General features: G+C 40.9%; 2 protein-coding genes across 3 annotated transcripts in view; one reads left to right on the forward strand and one right to left on the reverse strand.

Moving 5' to 3' along the window:
• The window catches only part of B3GNTL1 (UDP-GlcNAc:betaGal beta-1,3-N-acetylglucosaminyltransferase like 1), a gene marked incomplete at its 3' end in the record, with an annotated part of 132,593 nt that extends 125,673 nt beyond the window's left edge, over positions 1-6,920 (forward strand). Inside the window, exons 12-13 of one of the 2 annotated variants that reach the window (XM_082492340.1) lie at positions 4,748-4,836; positions 6,599-6,920. In XM_082492340.1, the coding sequence (XP_082348466.1) occupies positions 4,748-4,828 (81 nt within the window). Of the gene's footprint in view, positions 1-87; positions 208-4,747; positions 4,837-6,598 lie in introns of those variants that run through there. The other variant, XM_082492339.1, reaches the window with a different exon arrangement.
• Positions 6,359-21,924, reverse strand: part of TBCD (tubulin folding cofactor D) — a 134,236-nt gene continuing 118,670 nt past the window's right edge. The window contains exons 35-40 of the mRNA XM_082492341.1: positions 21,301-21,378; positions 15,329-15,418; positions 14,276-14,363; positions 12,258-12,367; positions 9,053-9,137; positions 6,359-6,736 (exon numbers count right to left, since the gene is read on the reverse strand). Coding sequence (XP_082348467.1) covers positions 6,722-6,736; positions 9,053-9,137; positions 12,258-12,367; positions 14,276-14,363; positions 15,329-15,418; positions 21,301-21,378 — 466 coding nt within the window. The 3' untranslated portion in view covers positions 6,359-6,721. The remainder of the gene's footprint in view (positions 6,737-9,052; positions 9,138-12,257; positions 12,368-14,275; positions 14,364-15,328; positions 15,419-21,300; positions 21,379-21,924) is intronic.

The raw sequence follows: 21,924 nt of genomic DNA on the forward strand, positions 1-21,924 counted from the left end.
TAGGGCATTATCATGTACTGTTGGTTGATAAACTCTTGGATAAGCTAGTAACATTACAACTAACTTAATTTTTCGTACTACATATAATGGTGGGTGGAAGTCCCCAGACAAAACATCTGTGCAACCTGTTACAAAGCATGTTTAATTTGTGAAGCCCTTACAATGAGACTATTATACAACATCTTGCCTGAAAACTCTGGTCTGTAACTTCAGTTGTGATCAGCAAGTAGAAAATGCTCAGTGGCCACGAGTAGAAAAATATACCAAAATCACAGAATGCTATAGGCCACAGTATCGTTTAAGTGAAACGCGGTATTTTCTTTGGAAATACAATTTGACATACTTGAAACAGTTTCAGGGTTTGTAAAGCTGCTTTTAAAAGCTGTCTTTGAAGCAGCTCGCTTTTTAGGAGAATTTAAGAAAGTCAATAGCCATTCGTATGGAGCCGGATCACTAGAAGCTGCAGGCGAGTTATGTCCTTACGGCTCTCGCTTCATGACTGAATCGGGCAGTTGGCTGCTGCGGAGGGTGGTGGTGTAAGAGCTGATGGCAAAGACACCCCAGTGCAGAGGTAAATAAAGATCAATGTGCATGGAGTTCCAGCAGCGTTATGCACTGGGAAAACAAAAGAGTGGCCAAACAGATAGGAAGAATGCTGATAATAAACTTGCTTAACAACATAGTGAAAGTCCATGATGGAGCTTACCTTTCTACAGATTTTAAACATACTGATACCTGTTAATAATATGAACCTCACAGTACACCACTGTCGTTACACCATATTATTATTTTAATATTACAAAGACAGAGATTCAGGTTGTTTAAAAAAACAGATTTATAATAAAGAACTGAAACAATTTTTTTCTGTTAGGGGTGCCTAATACCCTGTTATCACCTGAGAAACCACAGACAACGTAAGAAAGAAATAAAAACCATAAATATCAGTACCAAAGTGTAGGAAGTGTAAAACCCAGTGGAGAGAGAAAAGGAATCGGAGGGTCTGGGGAAGCAAGCAGCAGTGCTCTGAGTCCCACTCCAGAACCATCTGCTGGACCCTCCTTTTCTCTACCATTGCATTTTGCAGCTGATCATAAGGAATAGTTTTTAGCAGCCTTTTTCAGCCGTTGTCATCCTTGCTCTACTTTATTACTGTCAGGAGCCTTCGTGCAAGCTGTCAGAATCTGTAAAATCCCACTCTAACTGCTTACAAGGATGTGGGTAGATTGAAATGGCCACAGTTTTCAGTAGTTTTGTCATGAAAGTTGTCTTCTACCAAGACCAAATGAGCTGATGAATGTCTGTGGTTTAAAATAGTCAGGTATGCTCTCTGCAGCAGCTTTCAGCTTCTAGACATGACCACTCAAGGAAATGGTTTCTAAATGGGTTGAGAAGAGCCGAGTATTGAACTTTCTCATTCACCTGTGTTGATATTGTGCACGCCAAGCATAATGCCCGGGGTTAGTCTTTGCTCTGCTCATAGGTTGGGTTTGCCTGGGTTTCTGTGCAGCCTGGAACAGCTGAAAACAAAACTTCCCACCTGCTTTTATTTAATCACCTTTTCTACTTTTCTTCTTCCAACACGCGTTTTGAAAGTGGGAGCATAGGAAAAAGTAGGATAGGGGGTAAGTACATAAAATATTAAGACTGCATCGAATGAAAAGTGTTGTCTTTTTTTGCAATAGCTATTGCTGCCTCTCTGATGCTATTCACCCAGAGTTATCACATCAAACTGTGCAAAAGCTGTTGTTGTTACAAGTTGAAGTCCCAGGCTGCTGCGAGAGACTACGCTTGAGACACAAAATTCCTCTGCAAGAAGAGTGCTATCCTTGGCCGTACTGTGGGGGGAAAGGCAAAGCTCCTGTGTTGGAGAGGTCACGAATGACCTGTATGTTCAAACCTGTATGTTTTAGGGCAAGTAGTGTTACCAGCTCTGTGTTTCGGGTCAGGCAGGGAGAGAACGTACCCAACCCCAGTGCACGCGCGGTCGGTTCTGGTGGGGACAGCAGCTACAGCCCAGTGCCGCAGTGCATGGAACTGCTGGAAGTTTACGTAAGGCAGAATTAGCTGCAGATCCTCTTAGCTAATTTCTTAAACAAGAGTCATTAACAAATTTCTAAACATCCCAGACTGCCAAATTTAGCTGGATCCTTTACCAACTTGAGTTCATCCCTGTCCATCTGAAGAAGGAAGTGTCCCGGGGCCGTATTGCCTTTTATTTTGCTGTTTCTAGTAGGGGATTATATTTTATTTTGATACTGACAAAACCTTCATGTTTATATACAGCTCTAAGAGGCTAAGTTTGAAGATTAGCTATGTTTATTAAGTGGGTTGTTTGCAAGAAACGACTCCGCTGGCCATGTACTTGGAGCAGCATTTGCTTATTTATTTTTTCAGGCAGTTCCTCCCTCATGAGCATTGGCATTGCTTTGTTACCATATAAAATCAGTTTGGAAAAAGCAGTTATCCTATGTGGTCTTCGCTCAGTTTGCATTTTAAAATGGTTTCATGAAGGGCTGGAGCTGAAATTCTGCTCTCTGTGGGTGTGTGGGTAAGTTTTTGCTGAGGAGGATAAACTTGTGGCTTTAGCTCATCCAACCTGCGCGGCGGCCGCCTGCAGCACCGCCACACCTGGGGGTGCGCACTGCCCGGTCTCCCCCTCCTCGAGGGGAAAGCAAAGCGCCTGGAAATCGCGTATTGTGCCCAGATTTGGCATGGATTCCAAGTGCTTGAAACAAAAGGGATTTCTTTTTTTTTTTTTTTTCTGTCTCAGTAATTAAACTTGTGTGATTGTATAAAGTTTTCTGTAAGTGTACTGTTAGAGCAGTTACTGTAAACCATGCCTCCTCCTGTCACCCCGGTCTGTGCTCTGGCAATGAAAGATTTGGATTTAACTCTCCCGCTTAATTTAGCATTTGGGGTCTTTATATATATATATATATAAAAATATATATATATTTTTTTAAATCCTTTAGAGCAGGTTTATTTTTCAGCAAGCTAAGCAGAACTGTTTCGTACCCTGTGTCCTAAGGTGGGAAGTCTTGGCTCTGTGAGAGGGTTAGCAGGGGCTGGAGGTCCCACTCAAGGCCTGCGCTTCTGGGTGGAATTCCTTCATGCTGTGAGTGACAAGCTTTGCAGATGGACCGGTGACAGTTTGGGATCCTGAATGAATTGCGAAACGAGGACCCAGTCCTTCAAAGTATTAAATACTATCAAGCATTCTTGATTTCAAGACATAATAAAAAATAAAAAAATGTACTTGAGCCCTTTGAGAAGCCGGACCTCATGGCTCAGGGCAGGAATTGGTCACCTCAGGTAAGTGGAGCCCTTGCTGAAAAAGCCTGCTGCCATGGGGCCCTTTCCTGCCCTTCTCCAGTTATTCATTAGCTATTCTTATATATATGTTTGGTTTTTTTTTTTTTGTGGTTTGTAAACAGAGCTCAATTATTAATTTCATGAATGGTGGTTATGGTTTTGGTTGAAGTATTGGACTTGAATATGCCATCATTGTATTTTTTGGCATTGCTGGTGAAAATAGAAGAACATGGCAGGTGGATGAGAATTGTGTAGGGGAGAGGGGCATTATCAGTGATCTTGGGGTACGGAGTGCTGGTTTGGGCGACAGGTTTGAAACCTCCATGTGCAGCATTTCCTTTCCTATATAAATTCAGGCAGCAGAGACAACGCCGAGGTTTGGAGGAGACAGGTCAGCTTGTTTTGTTCCTTGACTCCCTGTAGGCTGAGATGGCCGCAGTCGGTGACTGGAGCGCTCCCACCCCACACCCACTCTGTGCATGTTCACAAGCAGTGGAGCAGACGGGTCCAAGGCGCGTGGGGAAACTGCATGGACAGTCCATGAGAGACAGAAACCTTAGTTTCTGAGCTCAGGTTCATTAAAGATCCCAAAGCAACTTTTTGAATCCACTTATTCCAGCCAAAGTCTAATGTTCACCTTCTTTAATTCCCCAGTTTCAGCTGGATTCTGTTTTTGTAACTTCCCGTCCTGAACACTTGCGGTACTGCTGTGCATTGTTAAACCTCCAGTATTGCTGCTCCAGGCCAACCCAAACACCACTAGCAGTCTCTTACCTACCACCTGTAGCATTGTCCGCTTTAACTCGTTATTATTTTTTTGGTGACAATCCTGACGATCAGTAGAATTAAGGCCTCCGGGAAGACCAGGGCAGAAATGCTCAGAAATGCCGCAGTTGGCGTTTTCTTAATGACATGGCTGCCTTGCCAGGTTGCTCCTGGAGCAAACCTACTGGGTTCCTGTTTGGATAATGTAACTGGGGCTCAAAAGGAAACACCTTTAACTATTGCAAAATATTTCAGTTGCCTGCTGAAAGGTTTGTTACATCAGACAAGCTAATCACTGGTCAAAATCTACAGCAATCACTCTCTTGTCCAACTCCACTCCCCTCGTGCATTCCCTGAAAATGCCTGCACTGGAAAACAAATCGTGCAGGTAGCTGTCTGCCGAGCCGGCCATAGCGATGCCCTTCTGTGCCACACAGGATGAAAATGAGTTGTCTAATACCCACCCCCCATACCCCAAACATTAATTTGAACACTGAGTTTTCAACATACGCTTAATTTTTGACTGGAAATATTTCTGAGCCTTGCTTTAGTTATGTTTAGTTCTGCAATGGGACTTTCTTCTGTGGTTTAAGGAACCAAATTACCAAAACCTGTTACAACCTGAAATAAGTTTGTCTGGTTGATCAAAGTCTCTTTTCTTCCCTCACAGGATTTGACAGGTGGAGCATTTGAAACAAACCTGAGCACGCTGAACTTGAAGGAAGGGACGGATTATTATCACTTCAACTAAAACCCAAGGTGAGGCAGAGATATTGAAGCTGCATTATCCTCTATGTATCTGTGCGTAGGAAAACCAAAGCGTTCAGAGGTTTAGAATTTTATAGTAATTTTTGCTTCAATAATTTAATCTTTGTGCTGAGTAACTCCTCTCTAAAAGGGCAGTCCTGGTTACACCACATTCTACTATTCCACATCACTTGTTTACCAAACTCAGTTTGACTGTTAAATTGTATTTCTAACGTAAATAACCATGAAATACAGGCCGGGGGATTACAAGAGGACTGTTACCATAGGGAAGCCTTAAAAATGCACCAAGCGCAGCCTGTAACCACTGGAGGTGGAAGGAGAGATTTCGGTCAAACATTGCACAGGGCCTGCGCAGGGCGCAGCAGCTGGCGCTTCTGAGGTGCCGCTGTGCAGAGGGCTCGCAGGGAGGTGGCCGAGTGGCATCCTGAGTGCGGCGTGTGGGTACAGTGGTGCCTCTAACATCACCTGGCAGCCAGGTGAGCACACGTGCAGACGCACACAATTTTCACTGGACCCTCTCAGGTTGTTTCGACAAAGCAGGCTTTGCCAACACAACTCCTGGTTTTCTTGCAGTGGGGACCTGTAGGTATAACTTTGCAAAACCACAATGTCTTGAGAATGTACTAGAAAATTCCATTTTAATGGCAGTGTAGCGACACAGGCTGTGGGTTCAGGAGTATTTCTGCAGCAGCAATGCCTGTGTGCAGCCACATGGCCAGCGCGGTCTGCTGCGCAGCGTGTGAACCGAGTACCATTTGGTTCCTGGTCGGTGAGCGAATTAACACTGATCTACATTGAATTTCATCTGCCGGTCCAGGTTGCGAGCATACTTAAAGAAGTACTGAATAATATAATGTATAGATATCTTCCTGAAAAGGAAAAAGACTCTGAGTGAGACAGGTTGTGGGTTTGGAAATGAGCACCTGCAGAAGCTTGCTGCAGTTTGTAGCAGGTACTTCACAGGGAAACTGCCTTGTTTTTAGCTCCTCTGCCTGAATTTTACTTTCCTTTCACATTTTCATAGATGTCTGTGTACACAGACACACACACCGCCCCCCCCGACCCCTGCCCCTGTTCTACTTGAAGCGCTGGGATAGAGGCATTTAATTAGAACCATCAAATAACACAGTGTAATATTGTGTTGCTTGTGCATTTGTCCTCCCCATCACGTTATTCTTACTAAAGATGAATGTGATTGATAGCTATTTCATTTTATAGTCAAGAAGAAATGGTCTAAATTCCTTGTAGTTGCTCAAAGCACTGACTCACCTCTGTATTGTTCAAGTTTCAGTCCTTAAAGCTCATCTACCACAAAAATACTTGCTTGACTTTGTTTATAAAGAGCTATTAAGAGAGGCTTTGACTAAGCTGACGTGAAACCTGAATTTTTTTGTTTGACTATGCCATAAGAATGACAGACTTATCCACAGAGATACTTTAGGAAGATTTCATTATCACTAAGTGTTGCCATTCTTAATGCTGAATAACAATTCTTTTAAGAGACTAATGCAGCAACTCAGGTTTAATACTTAGTGTGTACAGCAAGCACAGGCTGAAGGGCTCCATTCCGAGCTGCAGTATAAATCATTACATCAAAAAAAAAACCCAACAGGTCAATTGTGACAGAAGTATGAAGAGAAACCGCCATCTTGTGGACCTTAAAAACTGAAAACATAACGAATCTTTGCTGCCTTCATATGGCATATCTGCATGATGCTGTAAGATGTAATCTGCCTCTTGTTTTCTTAAACAGTGCACTTCGCCGCTTGTGCTGAGAATGCAGTTTGTCAGGATGCCGCGGCACAAACTCCTCCAATCCTGATGGCACCCGAACCAAGAGCTTCAGTTTACACAGCATCAGCCAGAGCCCGCAGCCTCACTGTGCTGAACTCTGCAAGAGAGAGAGAAAAAAAAAGAGGTCACGTGGAGTAACATGGACCACTATTTTATCAGTATCCCGATCATGTAATTAAGAAAACTAAAGGAGAAGAAAATATAGACATACAAAGCTGTAATATTTACAGTCCTTTTTAACATCTCAATTTTTTACTACCCTTTAGCAAATTTTATTTGTACAAGTTTTAAAGGAATGATAAGTGTTGATTTCATATGAAATTAACTTTGTTCACCTTTTCATAATGCTATGCTTGGCTTCCTCTATTGTGTCCCCTCTGTTCTCAGGCTATGTGCGCTCTTGGAGAAGAGCAGAGTGTTGTGTGAGCACAAACCGGCTGCCAGTAGGGACACCTGGAGAGTGGTGCGAAGTCCTTCAAGGTCAGTGAGTATCACTCGCAGAGTGAACTCCAACAGTTCTCAGGGCAGGTCCAGGCCTAACTTTTTGCTAAAAGTTATACTAACTCGTTGCTTATGTTAAAAGAGGAGGATGAAGTTCCAAATTCAGCCTCGTAAGTTCCAGAGTTCAGGTGATGCTACTTGTAATTGTTCCAGCTGAGATACCCGTATGTATGTTTGGCTATTTATTATTCTTTTATTTATAGCAGAGACGGTTTTCTCCTAACTTGGCAGGCTTCTCTCAGCCTCTAGTAATTAAGGAGTTGAAATAAGGGGTTTTTTGAGATCAGTGAATTCATCTTGTAACATCTTCATTTTGAACATAACGTCTCTGTTAGTTGACTGGAAAAACCTCGAAACAGCACTGCTCAGGTCAGCTTTTGCTCTAAAAACAATGCCTCGTATGGGCGAGAGGTTCAGATTCTTGTTTTCCAAAATTATAAAGTGTTAGTCGCAAGTTTCTTAAAACTGTACTATAAGCAGAAAACTGTAGACATGTCTCGGTAAACCAGGAAGATGAGCAGAGAGAACTGCTGTGGGGACAGCAGCGTGTCTCTGAAGGTTATTCATAGATGTCTTAAGTATTCTGACCAATTTTTTAAATACACTTAAAAAATTTAAATATATTTATACCAATGATAGCTCAAAACATAGGATCTACTTACACTAGGAAGCAGCTTCAGTGTAAAGGATTATCAGAATAATGCAGAGGAAGAACTGGCTGACCTCAAAGACTTACATAATGTTGTAAAATCACAAAAAGCCAGTTGAAGCAGCACTTTAAAATGGCACTAACAAAGATCAGCTTTAGGTGCTCTGGAGGGGAAAACGCTTGGTGACTTTCAGCCCCAGATGCTGCAGCTGTGAAGAAGGCTAATGTGGTTCTGAAATGGAACTGTGCAGGGCAACAGAAGAATGCTTTCCATCATTCTACTCATGAAAATAAACTTAATGGTGTTGAAATACTTTAATGAAAAAATGAAGGGAATGAAGATCCACTCTATTAGGAAAAACTAGAAAAGAAGACTGTAGGGGTGATGTTTCTGAATTCTGAAATAATTACAAAGGACAAAACTTTCTAGAACTATGAAAGCAGAACAACAAAAAATTACGAAGGGCAAGAATAAATTGATATACCACTATTTTCAATCTTAATCAGTTAATGCAGTAGATATTACATGCTGTGGATGCCTGTGATAAGAGGGGAGTAGCCTTGGGTCATCACGTGTTTTCACCTTCCCTTCTATTACTCAAAGTAAAAATAATTTTTCTTTGTAAATTGTCAAGTTAGCACATGTTCTCCAACAGAGTAATAATTCAGCCTCCTCGTCTCTGGACAGAGAGGAAAAGAACCCCTCAGAAACCCTTCGCAAAGCAGAAAATTGTCTGTTTCTGAAATACTGAGCAGATGGGCAATTCCAAACTATATCAGCATTAAAATGGAATGGGACCCTACATCTGTATTTATTGTCTGTCGTCTTATGAATGTATTAACTTTTAGATTACATTCTTTCTAGAAGTTGTGGCTTGCACAACCACGTTATAATTTCATTGTTGAAATTGACTGGGAAGTTTTTATGCTTTTTCTTTCCCCAGAAAGGGCAGAGGAACAGTTTTTGAAACATCTGTACTGTATTATTTCATTCTTGCGTTTTGTCCGAGTAAGATGTCGCACTACAAGTCTGGAATGTTTTCAAGAAATGAGACTGGAAGGGCTTAAGCCACCAGTCTTCAGCGGTTCCATATATTCTGTCGTAAGCTGGGAGGACGTTCCTCCTGGTCCCCATCGATACGTTCACGAACCAGTGATGGACGGCACCTGTTGCACACACGTCCACAGTGGATTTGGTGGAACAATTGATCATCACTATGTTTCTTTAACAAACCCCCTTAGGAGCACATTTCCATACTTTACCTTGGATACCAGCTGCGGTTTGGGCACTTTCATGAGCTCACAGAGACAGTTGCGTTTTTCTCTTACAACCGGCAATTCAGCCTCCCTGTGCGAGGAAATATTCTCCAGTTAATTCAAAAATTAAAACCTGAATTTGGCTACATACATACAACTTCTTAAGCTGTCCAGTTTATTATTATATTACAATGTACGCAGCTATACTTTCATGTACCTTTCAAACTGCAGAAGTTTTTGGTGTGTCACATTTTAAGAATAATGTAACATTTTTGTACCTTCTTAAGTCAGGTAAACTGTAAATACACAGCAGGTCTTCCAGAAGTGACAGTTACCAATAATAGACGTCCAAGAGTATTCTTCTAAGGTTTTGTGTTCCAAAAAAACTAACACTTATTCATATGACCCTTTTGACCAGAAGTTCACCAATTTATTCTCTAAATTTATAGCTTCTTTTTGCTGTAGAAAACTTCACGTCAAGAATTTAAATGAATGTCACTGGATTTGGAGAACGTTGTATGATCCATAGAAGCTTTCTCCTGATATAAAACTCGTGAATCCTTTAAAAAGTTTCTGAAATATTACAACATCCATGAGCTAATTTCCTCAAGAACTGTCAGTTACAAAAAGCCCCAAAATGCCAAAAATCCATACAGACAACATTCTTCTTGCTGCTGTAAAAATGTACCCCTCTAACTGGAATGCCGGGAGGCTGCTAGTGCTACTCACCAACTCAGAAGATTTATTTTGTTTTTCTTTAGTAACAACTGTAAACAGGCTATTTAAAATTTAACTCTTAGCACACAAACAGAGTCCAAAACTACAGAGAAGAAGCATAAAGGTCAAGTTAAAAATAACCTGAATTTTTTTTTTTTAAGATACTTTGGACAATTTGTCACATTTAATACTGGAAACCTTCCTGTAGCTAAACAAAAGTTTTTTATTTATAGAGTAATTTGTTTAAACTCTGAATTACACAATTGTATGATAAACTCTCTGTAGTTCCAGTAAGGAACAAATATGCATATGCCAGTAATTATCATCTACTCCAAATATTAATTCTCATTTGGCTTCCTGATGTTAATGCTTATTGTAATTCGGGCTTTGCTGTGCCTGTTTCAGCACTGAGCGAGCTTGAGAATAACAAGCAGCTTGCTCTGACACTCAGCAATGACTTCAAATATCTTCTTTTGTAAACAATTCAAATCTACCAAGATAAAACAATTAAGTTCTGAGTAAACTAGCTCTTCTTCTTTCATCTTAGCGAAATGGACATACTGCAATGGGGAACTCTGAGCAAGCTCTGAACTCGGATGGAATAAAACAGGCAGCCAGTCACACCTTAAAAATGACAAGGTGAAAAGAATATTTTGGTTTCTGAAGTGGTTTTTAGGAAGTTTTGGGAAGCTTTGTTTTAGTAACCTGTTTGTGAGTAGAGCTATACAACCACCGCTTTTTCTGTAGCAGTTTCGTGTATTTTGGTATTGTAAACCTCCCTTTGTGACAGCACTAATCTAATCCTACTCAGTTGTTTCTGTTAACAAATTCTTTCTGTAACTTCTGAGCCAGCCTGCTCTTCAATTCAGCTTTTATAAGCGAACACCAAATCCCACTAACCACAATACTAAGTGTCAATATGTAGTCAAGCAAATCATTTTAACAATAGGCAGAATTGTTGAAATCTGAGACCATTATTCTTATTTTGTACTGAAAAATTCAGAGAAGTAGCAGCAGCCACCCCTTAAAATCACAAACTTAGTTTTCTTTTCCCAAATATAAAGTCACTTAAGCTCAAACACATAAATAAAATAGAAATTAAATAAAAGTTAAATAATGTTTAACAATAGTTCTGTTCAAATACACGGACAAACTTCTTTACGGTTCGGGTGACAGAGCACTGGCACAGGCTGCCCAGGGAGGTGGTGGAGTCCCCTTCTCTGGAGATTTCAAGACCCGCCTGGATGCAGTCCTGAGCAATGTGCTCTGGGCAATCCTGCTTTGGCAGGGGAGTTGGGCTAGATGATCTCTAGAGGCCCCTTCCAACTCTGAAAATGCTGTGATTCTGTGAATGTAAGCGTACAGTCTGAAAATACGCAAACCCCAACCTTAAGGTATACTTGTTCTTTGAACATGTCTAGGTTTATTTTATTTCCGTGAAATGTCAATGAAGACAAAAAGCCATTTAATGTTATGACTAAATAAATGATATATTTTTTATATCTGTCTATTCTCCTGTATTAACTTTGACTGTTGTTTGAGGCAGGGCCTTGGGCTAGTAGACCCATGACCCAGGAGAGTCGTCTGTAACAAGGAAAAATGTTTAACATGGCAGCAAAACTAATAAACTAATTAGTATCTTAAAACTCTGTATTTCCTCAAATATCTGAGGCATGCAGTCTTTTATAAACTTCTGCACAACGTTAAAATTTGCAGAAGAGGAAAAAACAGTGCCAAAATTATGGTGAGTATCCCCTCCTCCTGTCACTTCCAAAGCGCTGATGAACGAGTCCCTCCAGCCCCTGGAAGACACTTTGCTGCTTTGGGGAATCTTGAAGAGACCCCGTTCCCCCTGCGCTTGGATGAAGCTGACGTTACAGGTAACAGTAGGTAAAAAAAATAATTCTGTTATATAAAACCGGTTGTTTAATTCATGCAATCATATGCTTGGGAAACAGCTAAACTCTTCCAATTCAAAATATGTGCTTGAATACGACATTTGTATCATTTTGAGCAATTACATTTCATGGGAGATTTGAGCTGTTCTGCTAATTCTGTTGTTTTCCAGCTTGCAGAGATCCTTCCTTTCCCAAAATGCTGCCAGCGTTCATAAATGCCAAGAAACTGTCTTTGCAGTTAAAGTTCGACTGTTTGCACAGCCCGGTCTCTCTCTGTTTCATGGACAATTTCCAAGGTCTCCTCCCTTTTTATGTTTTTAGAAAAATATGGATATTTTACATTATCTAGTGGTGACTTTATATATACCGCTTCCAGTGGGACAGTATACTCAGGTAGTTCTTTAAAACTCTTCAGAATTCTTTTCAGCAATGCTTTTCTGGCCTAGAAGCAATAAATAGCTAAAATTACGGTATCCTTTCTTACAGCTTCCTTGCCATCAGCTTTCAAAGGCATTGATTTTTATTTTTTTTTTTTAACTTCAGTGGTACAAAAATTATTTCAGCTCTTATTACTATCTGGCAACAAACTCACTTACCAGTTGGTGTCACTGAGTATGGTCATAACCTCCTCCATAATGGCAGGATCCACCACATCACTGTAGGTTATCAACATTTCGTAAACTTGACTGGCTGTCGTTTTCCGGATCTGGGGGAAAGAGGCAGAAGAACCTTTAGGAAAGTATCCAGAGTCCCGTAGGGAGGAGCCCAGTGCCCTTACTGGTACTGGTTCTTCATGCTGACAATCATTTTATACTGGGCACTTTGTAATACTCAGAGCTACAGCCTGTCCTCGCCTCCGACAGCGATTTGCTGCAGGAAGGGACTTCATTTCTGCACCTCAAGGAAATGCATGCTACTACAATGGGTATATTTTCACTAAAGTTCTGCGGCATTTCCGATCAAGATCTGGCCCCCGCAGGGAATGAATTCAAATGTTTGAGAACGGCCCAACTGGAGCATTTCTTTTTTTGAAGTGACTCACTGAGCCAAAGTCTGGCTCGAACTTTGGTGGCTGTAGGCCCACAAACCAGATAGGTTTGCCAGTCTGGAGACTGTAACAGTCAGCAAAACTTTTTAAAAAAAAAAAAGTTGTGAGACACAATGATGTGAGTAACATATTAGCTTTTCACACTCCAGTTTCTGGAAGCAGTTAATTTGCAAATATTTTCCCCAGAGCACTGTTCAGTAGTGATGTTGGTGTGCATACAGACGAAGCTAGCTCGGCTGGTTTCTGAAGCGCAATGCCTAGAAAGATAGTAAATGGGAGACAGCAAAACTGCAACAAAAGCAAATTCTGTTGTTTTTTTTTTGTTTTGTTTTTTTTTTTTTTTTTCCAAGAAAGCCGGATGATAACCAAAGGAAGACAAAGAAATTATAGGGTTATTTCTGGAGTAGTAGTGCCAAATTAAATTGACCCATCTGTAAAAACAAAACATATTTATGATGTGAAATACCAATAAAAGATGAAATTGAAATGGTCTCTCTTTAGTTCTTACATTGTGTCCTTCCTGCAAAGGATTCTTCATGCAGCAAGTACACACAACAAGGAAACAGCTGGACTAAAAACCTGAAGTATCAGGCTTTGCTCAGTACTGTAGGGTTTTAAGCTTATCAAAAAGTAATCAATGTTAGAATAAACAACGTTGGTTTGCACTGGCCAGACACCGGGGTATTCAATGGACTCTCAAACCACTTTAAGACCTCGTGGGTTTGCCCGTTCTTTTTATGTACCTTTGCAATTACTTCTGCCAGCCTTCGCTGCTCCTCCACCATTGGACTGTAGGTGCAGCCTCACGCAGCCTGTAGCAGCCGAGGTGCCAGTCCTCACGTCCTCATAGGAACAGCCATGAATGTTCCCAGGTGTCGCCCTTTTGTACCCAACACCAGAGTTTGGGTCGTCTCACAGCAGCTGCAAGTTGGGGCTCCCACGTGTCATACAGTGAACACAGCCCCTCTCTCAGAAAGCAAAGTCAACAAAAATCTGAAAGGACTACGGTAATATTATCCCACGTATGAGCTTCTCTTATACTTACCGAGTAATAACTTGGGGTTTGTGCCCTGTGTCAGTTAGTTATATGAAAACGATAAACTTCTGATAAACTTTCCTGTGTTGCACAAGCTTTCGTCACACTTCACAAAAAGAACAAATATATTTTTCTTGAACCAGAACTACTACTGTGTTGCTACTATCAGCAATATCGCAAAACTAACAGTAATTTATCTGATTGGAGCTTTCAAGCACTAAATGGTGCAGAGATCTGCACCCTGCTGAGGGCTGTGTGAAAGAAACAAATGTCTTAGGCACCTAAATTGCTTCCCATTTAAACCAGTAAGGACAGAAGGTGGAGAAACAGTGTATGGTAAAGCTGCAAGTATCCAGTAGCCTGTTTCCAGGTGGCAGCATTGCAGATAGCAGACCCTTGAGAAATAAAACTTATTATATACATTACTATCTGTTAAAAAGAATGCTGTTTCAGTGCACTTTAAATTATTTTTTACTGGTGAAGTATTTTAAATAATAAATTCGATAATAAGCAATGTCTTCAATACTTACTACAGGAAATGGATGGCAAAGAAGGAGAAACAGCTGAAATAAAACTTTCTCTCTCATGTCTCCTTGAAATTGAATCAGGCCACAAAACCTAGAAAACATGAGGAAAAAAAAGAGATCTTGTGTCATATTTGTGCTATAACTGCAAAAGTACATTTTGAGGATCAGAATGAAGATGCGTATCAGAATAAGGGGCGGGAGGGGAAGCTTTGCTGCCCCCAGGAAGTCTCAGTTTTAAGTGCTGTGGGAAAGCAAACACAGCAGGTAAGTGTAGTGAGATGCCACACGTGTGCCAAGCACAAATACGCATTTAAAGCTACCGACTGGCAGCACCAAAGTTGGTGCACTAAACCCCAGATCAGGCTCAAGCCCTGGCAGAGACCACAAAAGCCCAGGGCAGCCTCTGCGCCTGATGCGGTTCAGGCTGAAAGACAAATTAGAACCACGGGCTACCTCTCATTTTCAGCTTTCTCGCACTCTTAAAATATTGCCAATAAAGAAAGGAAATGAAAGTCAATAAAAGCATTGCTTGACGTGGTTATACCTGAATAATTTTGCCAAGTTTCTGCCAATGAACCTCTGTTCACCTTTGCAACACTTTGTCTTTTTTTCCCCTCCTCTCCCCACCCCGTACTGACTTTTCCTGACTGCTGCGCTTTTGTTTTGCCTTCTCTGCTGTCTGAGCTGAGGGATTTTACCCTAAAGCCAGACAATAATTTTGCAGGTGTTTTCAGCTCTTGCTAGTGCACATATAAGATCTAATCAATTATATATATTTTGCATTGGCACTGAGTCAAGCTCTCTACAAGCAAAAAGGAAATGATTCACTGCATCTTTAAGAATATCGACATTTTACAAGTAGAAATATTTTATCAGATCCTTCATATATTTTCACCCCAACCACCCAAAAGTAAATGAATCTCTCACAGCCTTATACTATGTGTCTTTGTGTGCATTCTCCACATGAAATAGACCTAGCTGTTACATCTAGTATGTACTGCACTTCGATTTTCTTCACTTTTTATAGGCAGAGAAAAGATTATTTCATCAACTCACACTCCTATGCTGGAGCGAAGCTTCCGGATGTCTTTGGATCTTTTGATCTCTTCTTTACAAAGGGTAAATAACTTCACTGAAAAGGGATGGCTGAAAATGAGAAAGAAAAAAAAAAAAAAGATGAGCAATAGATTTCAGTAGAATTTCAAACAAACACAAGTATGACGATAAAGATGCCAAATTAACTTTCAAAGGAGAAGACAGGCACAGCACAGAGCAGTGCACGCTGCTTCCGCAACAGCACACCCTGCTTTAGGTGCACCTTTGGGAAAGCCACAGGTGAGTTTGGCCACCATGTTACTGGGCCTTTTTTTTTTTTTTTCTTAACAGGGAAGGAAAGAGAATAATATTAATTGTTTACATTGCTACTACCTGTATGCTGAGGCACGAACTACATTTATCCAAATGATTCAGTATATGTATGATAACTGGCTCGCCACGACTTGGGTTTATAACAAAGCATGGTACAATCAAAAATAGTATGTCAGGAATTAAAATATCCTATAGCCAAATAAAAATATTTTCATCTATTTATCATGGTGGTGCCTTGTTCATTCCCTACCGTCTTCAACCAAACTTTACAGAAAAGAGGATGAATGTTGTTCTTAAATACTCCACCATTTCACAGCCCAAATTCCTTTAGTGATTCCAGACAACGTAATTAAACACAGGGCTTACAGTTCGGTTAAGTGTACGAGCCATGAAGCCATCTTTAAATACATTTAGCAAACTCTTTTTCCACAAAGTATGGGAAAGGGAAACGTGATTCTCACAGCCCTTTCCCAGACACTCATACAAACACAAGTATTGTTAGTATATTCCAAGGGTCTATTAAAGAGAAATAAAGAGGGAATATTGTTTTTATTTCAGTACAAATTATTTAATCTTTTACTTGGTACACTCAAAGCTGAAGTGCCATAGATGCAAAAGAAACTATTTCATATTTGTCTAGCAAGCACAATTACTTCTAGACTGTGTAATTTGGAAACCTCACTGTATTGTGTATGTAAAACAGAAAGCAAAAATCCTAACTTTTATTTTCTGCTACCCTGAGTCAAAGCCGTGGATGAAAACTACTCAAAAAAGCTGTGTAGTGTAATCTGTTGAAAAACAGAACATTTAAAACTAGAGGTTTATAGGCGTGACAAGATATTTTGTTAAGTTAATGCACCTTGTTATATATAGTTTTCCAGACAAGAGTTAGTGTTTTTTAATTACTTTAAAAAAATTCTTAACAAAATACTGGCATATACTGGCAAATATTGACCTGGTTAAAAATACTGAAAAACAAACCATGGAAGCACTAAGCTAAAGAATGCTGCCTACAGCTGTCTCAATATTGTCCAGAAAACCACACTAAAAGAGTCAATAAAATTGCCAGGTTTTCAGTGTTGATATTGAGCCTTCATAAGACATTTGCAGAGCTGATAGTGGCTTCCAGGACCAGAGTCCGGAGCAAGCTGATTTAAAATACCTCCATCAGACGCTGAAAGAGCAAGTTCCTTGCCACCCACTGCCAGCAGTCACTTCAGCCCCGGTTCCATCTGAAGGAGTATGACAGGCACAGCAAGCATACACGGAAGAGACACGGCAGGAGAACGACAGACATCTGCATCCATCAGTCCCTGTGTGTGGTTATGGGCATTGACTTGTCTGGGTAGGTGAGGGAAGAGCGTATCTGCTCTCTTACTCTTAAGAGGAGGTATGTTTTTCTTATCTTGGTGAAATTTCTTCTCCTCCCACCCCAGATTACACAAACATGTTGTGTAGACAACTAATTACAATACCTGCAATGCCCGCCTGGCTTTCAGCACGGAACAACAGCAATGTAGTGAATTAGGTGACATTTAAATTGGTTGAACAACATGGACATCGCTGAGAAGTGTAGCAACAAAGAGACCAATTGGAACAAGAGCATCTGGAATAAATTTAATACACATAACCTTATGTGTAGCATTTTGTGTTTAAAACAGACGCACTTTCCTTTCTGTCATTTGCCAATTTCACATTTGTAATAACTAAACCTAACCTATGTGTGATCTCAAATGACTCAAATAGCTTGGCCTCTTTAAAGGAAATTGAGAAAATTCCTTCTCCTGTGTGGGCACAGTGCCAGCAGAAACAGAGTTGGCGTCTGGGGAAAAGGGATCAGTCTAAAGTCTTTACATTATGTAAATTGGGCGCACGTGGTACTGCAAAAAGGTGCGTGCTTTTTCCTCCTAAAGGTGAACTGAGTGTCAGCAGTTCAACTGACATCACCTGGGGTGGCCATGAAACCAGAGGACACCCATTGCCATGCTCTTTACTTTATGGTTTATTAAGCAATAGCAGTATAATCGCTTTGAAAAAAAAATCCACAGGAGCATGTCATACAAAGAAATCATTAGTCTGAGATCAGTGGGGACACATACCGTCTTAAAACGCTGTAAGACCACCAGAACTATATTATACATACACAATGCATGAATGCTTCTGCTGAATATGTAAAATATATACACATAAGAAAGAGAAACGCCACTTTTACTTATTACTCCAGAAAGCATTAGATCCTGAATTTTCATTCAAAGGCTGTTCTGTTCACATGGTACTGAGTATTAGACTAATCCTACCGCACCTTCTAAGGAACTAGCAATATATGTGGGCTCTTGGCAGCCTGAGCATCTCCGGTGATCATTCACTCACCAGACCAGCAGAATGACTCCTGCAGCTACTGGAGCCATAACCAGTAAACAATGCTCCAGTGCCAGTTCTGCGAGTGGCTTCAGTTCACTCTTGTTTATTCTCCCTTTCCCTTGTCCCACTACCAGCAGGGAGCTGACAGTTACCACTACCTTTTAAGAGTAGCCACTGGTGGGTTTAAAAAAGCCCAATATGCTCTGCTTTATTTATGACAGCTCTGTTTCAAGCATGTTGCCCTTTGCCTCCAGCAGTGTCTCTAATCAATTAACACTCCCTACATTATTATGAATATGGCTCCGCAAATTCACAATGTACGCTGAGATGAAATCACGAGGTTTCGGGTTGTGCTACCACAGAGAAGAAATTCCATTTTGACTGAAAACTACTGCCCTGCGTGGGGTGGGAGGGATCACAGGGCTGGGGTGAACGGCAGGTGAACGATGCTCCAGTTTCACTAATGCTTTAGGCCCGTGTACACCTGCACTGCTGCCAAAATAAATGGTTCTCCCCCACTTCCCTCCCTATTTTGGCACAATTTGTGAGCACACAGCAGAACAGATCAAGAAACTACTGCAAGCTCGATTTTACTGGAGGAAGGGTATTTTTAATCTGGAACAGTTCTCTAACGCCACTTACCATGCAGTGATACAAACCATTCCGGCCAGTTCAAGGGAGGGGGAAACTCTCCTGCTGGACATGCAGGTTTATGCCAGCTTAAGACAAGTAGGGATAACAGCCTGAAAAATGGCAGGCAGGACTTTTCTTTTCATACTACGCCAAGCACAACAAAGAAAAGCTGCTTCTGATAGCCTTTTGATGACCCCGGTGATACTAAAGTTGATTCATTTCCAACCTCACCGGACAGGTATTCACCCTACACTTCACTTCCCTGCTGGTAGGTTCAAGCAGGGCCCCGGCAGAGAAATGACCCACATGTGACAAATGAATCTCACGTTAAACACCGGCATTCACAATCTGATAATGGAGGAGAAACACCCTGTGGTCCACTTGCCCTCCTGCACAGAGATCCCAAGACCAGCCTTACAGAGAGCTTCGCAAATGCTGAAATTCATCCACAGAACTACGCCAGAAACGTCAAGCTGCGTGTTCTAACCTTTATGAGCTATATGGTGTGAAGAGGCAGGAGAATGCACAGCGGGTTACACCTCTGCGGGGCAGGAGTGACACCATGTGGCAATTTGCTTTAACAGGAGCACTGAGCTCCTAAAGAGTGTCAAACTAATTCAGCCAACAGCTATGAATCCTGTCTAAATTAAGCAGTGTAGGATATTACCTGCTCTGGACTACTAATGTTTTATTAGAAAAAAAAAAAAAGGTTCAGGATAGTGCACAATATCCATTTGAAACTTCAAAATGCATTTGCAAACACTTTTTTCTACTGTGACAGTGGACTACTAAGAGGCTGGTGTAGACATAACCCTGTGATGCTGCACATCCTACAACCCATAAAACTCCACTCAGTTCAGTGTGGGAAAAAATGAGGGAAGGAGATGAAATGGGAGCCAAACACCCCAAGGAATGCTAATGTTTCATTCCCAGCTTCTCTGGAAAGTTTTTCACTTGCTACATGACAAGCAAGAAGTGCACTGCAGGACCGAAGCAACAGGATAGTTGCTCACCAGCAGTAAGGCTGTTTTCTAAAAACAATCGTGCATCTCCTCTGTCTTACTACAAGCACACTTTATGTAAGTGTATCTGAAACTACAGTCACACACGGCCTCTTCATGGCCCCAAGCAGTGCGTCTCAGTTTTCTGCATTGTATTTCTACATTATTACAGCATGGCTCTTTGGAAAAGGGGTAAATGGCCCCACTCAGGAAATGAGACCCAAAGCCCAACTTCTCCATATTTGTCTATGCCAAAAGGAGTAGGTGCCATCCAACAGCGTGGGCAGGCAGGCTTCGGAGCCAGGATCAGTGTTTATCCATCCCTAACTAGACCTAAACAACATGTCCCAAAGTAAGAAAATGCAAACATTGCACTAAATGTAATTTTGGGCTCACTCATCTACCACGTCCAGCTGCTCTGCACACAGGCTCCTCGAGCACAGCAGAACCCAGCACGGCAGGCTCACTCGGCTCTCTGTCAAGTACACACAGTAACTCGTTCATCATTACCTCTCAACCATAAGGTACCTATATTACCAAAAAACTGTCTCATGCAGGAACTGAATTCTCCTATGATGTGGGAGAGACAGACTTTACCTGGGATTTCCACCCATAACCTCCCCAGCAGGGAAGACTGGAGCCTATGTGGAAGCTCCAGATCACTGGCATGATTACCAAACCAAACAAGTAATATTCATTCCATCTGCGAGTATCTGACTCATTTTAAATTCCCATTCAAAAAGGGACTGCCAAATTTGATTTAAGAGAGATTATCTAAATACACACCTGAAAACAAGAGTAGACTCAATTAAAACTTTTAGAGTGATAAAAGCTTTTCAAATTTATATGCTGTGAGCAATTCTTAAATCATCAGATTCCAAATCCAGTATCATGCTCGTAAGATTCACATTGTACAGTGCTGCAAAAATCTGCAGATGTGCCAAGATGCTGCCCGTGAGAGTTTATGGAATATATTTTAATATTACTAAAATTAAAATAATTCTCTTCTGAAACATCTGCAAAAAAGCAGGATTTCACATTGGAATATGTTACTCATGTTTATCCAGTCCCGAACTAAATACTTTCCAGAAGACTGAACTCAGGATGGCAAAGCTGGGACATGCCTTTTTTGTTCTTCTTATTAAAATCTTTATTAACTTCTTTGGAGATACTCGCATTAACAAAAGCAGTGGGATTTTGGAAACGATAGCTTGTAGGCACATTATTTTGCAGCATCCCAGCAGGACACTGCCATTGCTAAAGGCTCACAGCACACTGAAGAACGTACATCAAAAAGCATCCATTTAGTGAGCTGGTAAAGGAAAGAAGCTAAATGGATCTGATAGTGGCCCAAGTCTTCCAGGTGAAACGGGCAAATTGGATTTGATTAATAAACTGGTTGTTAAACAATGAACCAATAGTCAACTTCTACACTGATATGAGAGTCAAAGACTTCAGCAAGACCTTCTCAAGGCTGTATGGTCCATAATCTGTCACAGCTGCCCCAATTCAGGAAAAGGAAATCAAAATGTTCTATCCATATACACACACACTCAACAGTCCTATGCACTCACATCTAGAGCAACACTCGGCAGCAGTTGGTGTCAGATTTGAGAGGCCTGATGCACGGTGGAAAATAAATAAAAAAGACTTTCAATAACTTACTCCTCTTGCATGGTGAATATATCAAAACAGCCGTTTGCCAGCATTTGGTCCAGCATTGTCAGGAGAGGTACAGACACCCTGATGAAAGAAAATAATTTAACAATCTAAATACACTTCTTGGCATAGATATATACACTATTTTTAATTAGAAGGAAAGAAATAAACTTCCTATCTACCTACACATATTTAAATTAGAACTCTAATTTACACAGAGGAGGGTTGCTCGGTAACTTCTGTGTGTTGGCTAAATCATCCTGGTTGGCTGAGAGGGGAACATTCCGTTACAGCCAAAAGGAAAACACCTAATTAACAACACGCCTGGTTTAAACTTGCAGGGTCCTGACAACACAATTAACAGTAGTAGAAAATATTAATTTATTTTTTAGTATCTAAACAATGTATTCCACAAAATGCATCAGAAGTTACACCACCCTCTCACTACACGGAATTAACAAATGAACCAACACACAACACGTCAGCTGGAATAACTACGGTCATTTCAACAGCTCAGACAAGAAACAAAATAAAAATAAAATAAAATTGAAAATTCTATTAATAGTTGTGGGTTTTTTCCCCTCTAGGGAGTATTTTATATTTTGCACATGTTTGATAAATGAGGTTTAG

This window comes from Vanellus vanellus, assembly GCF_965231255.1.
Source record: "Vanellus vanellus genome assembly, chromosome: 17".
Classification (NCBI taxonomy): domain Eukaryota; kingdom Metazoa; phylum Chordata; class Aves; order Charadriiformes; family Charadriidae; genus Vanellus; species Vanellus vanellus.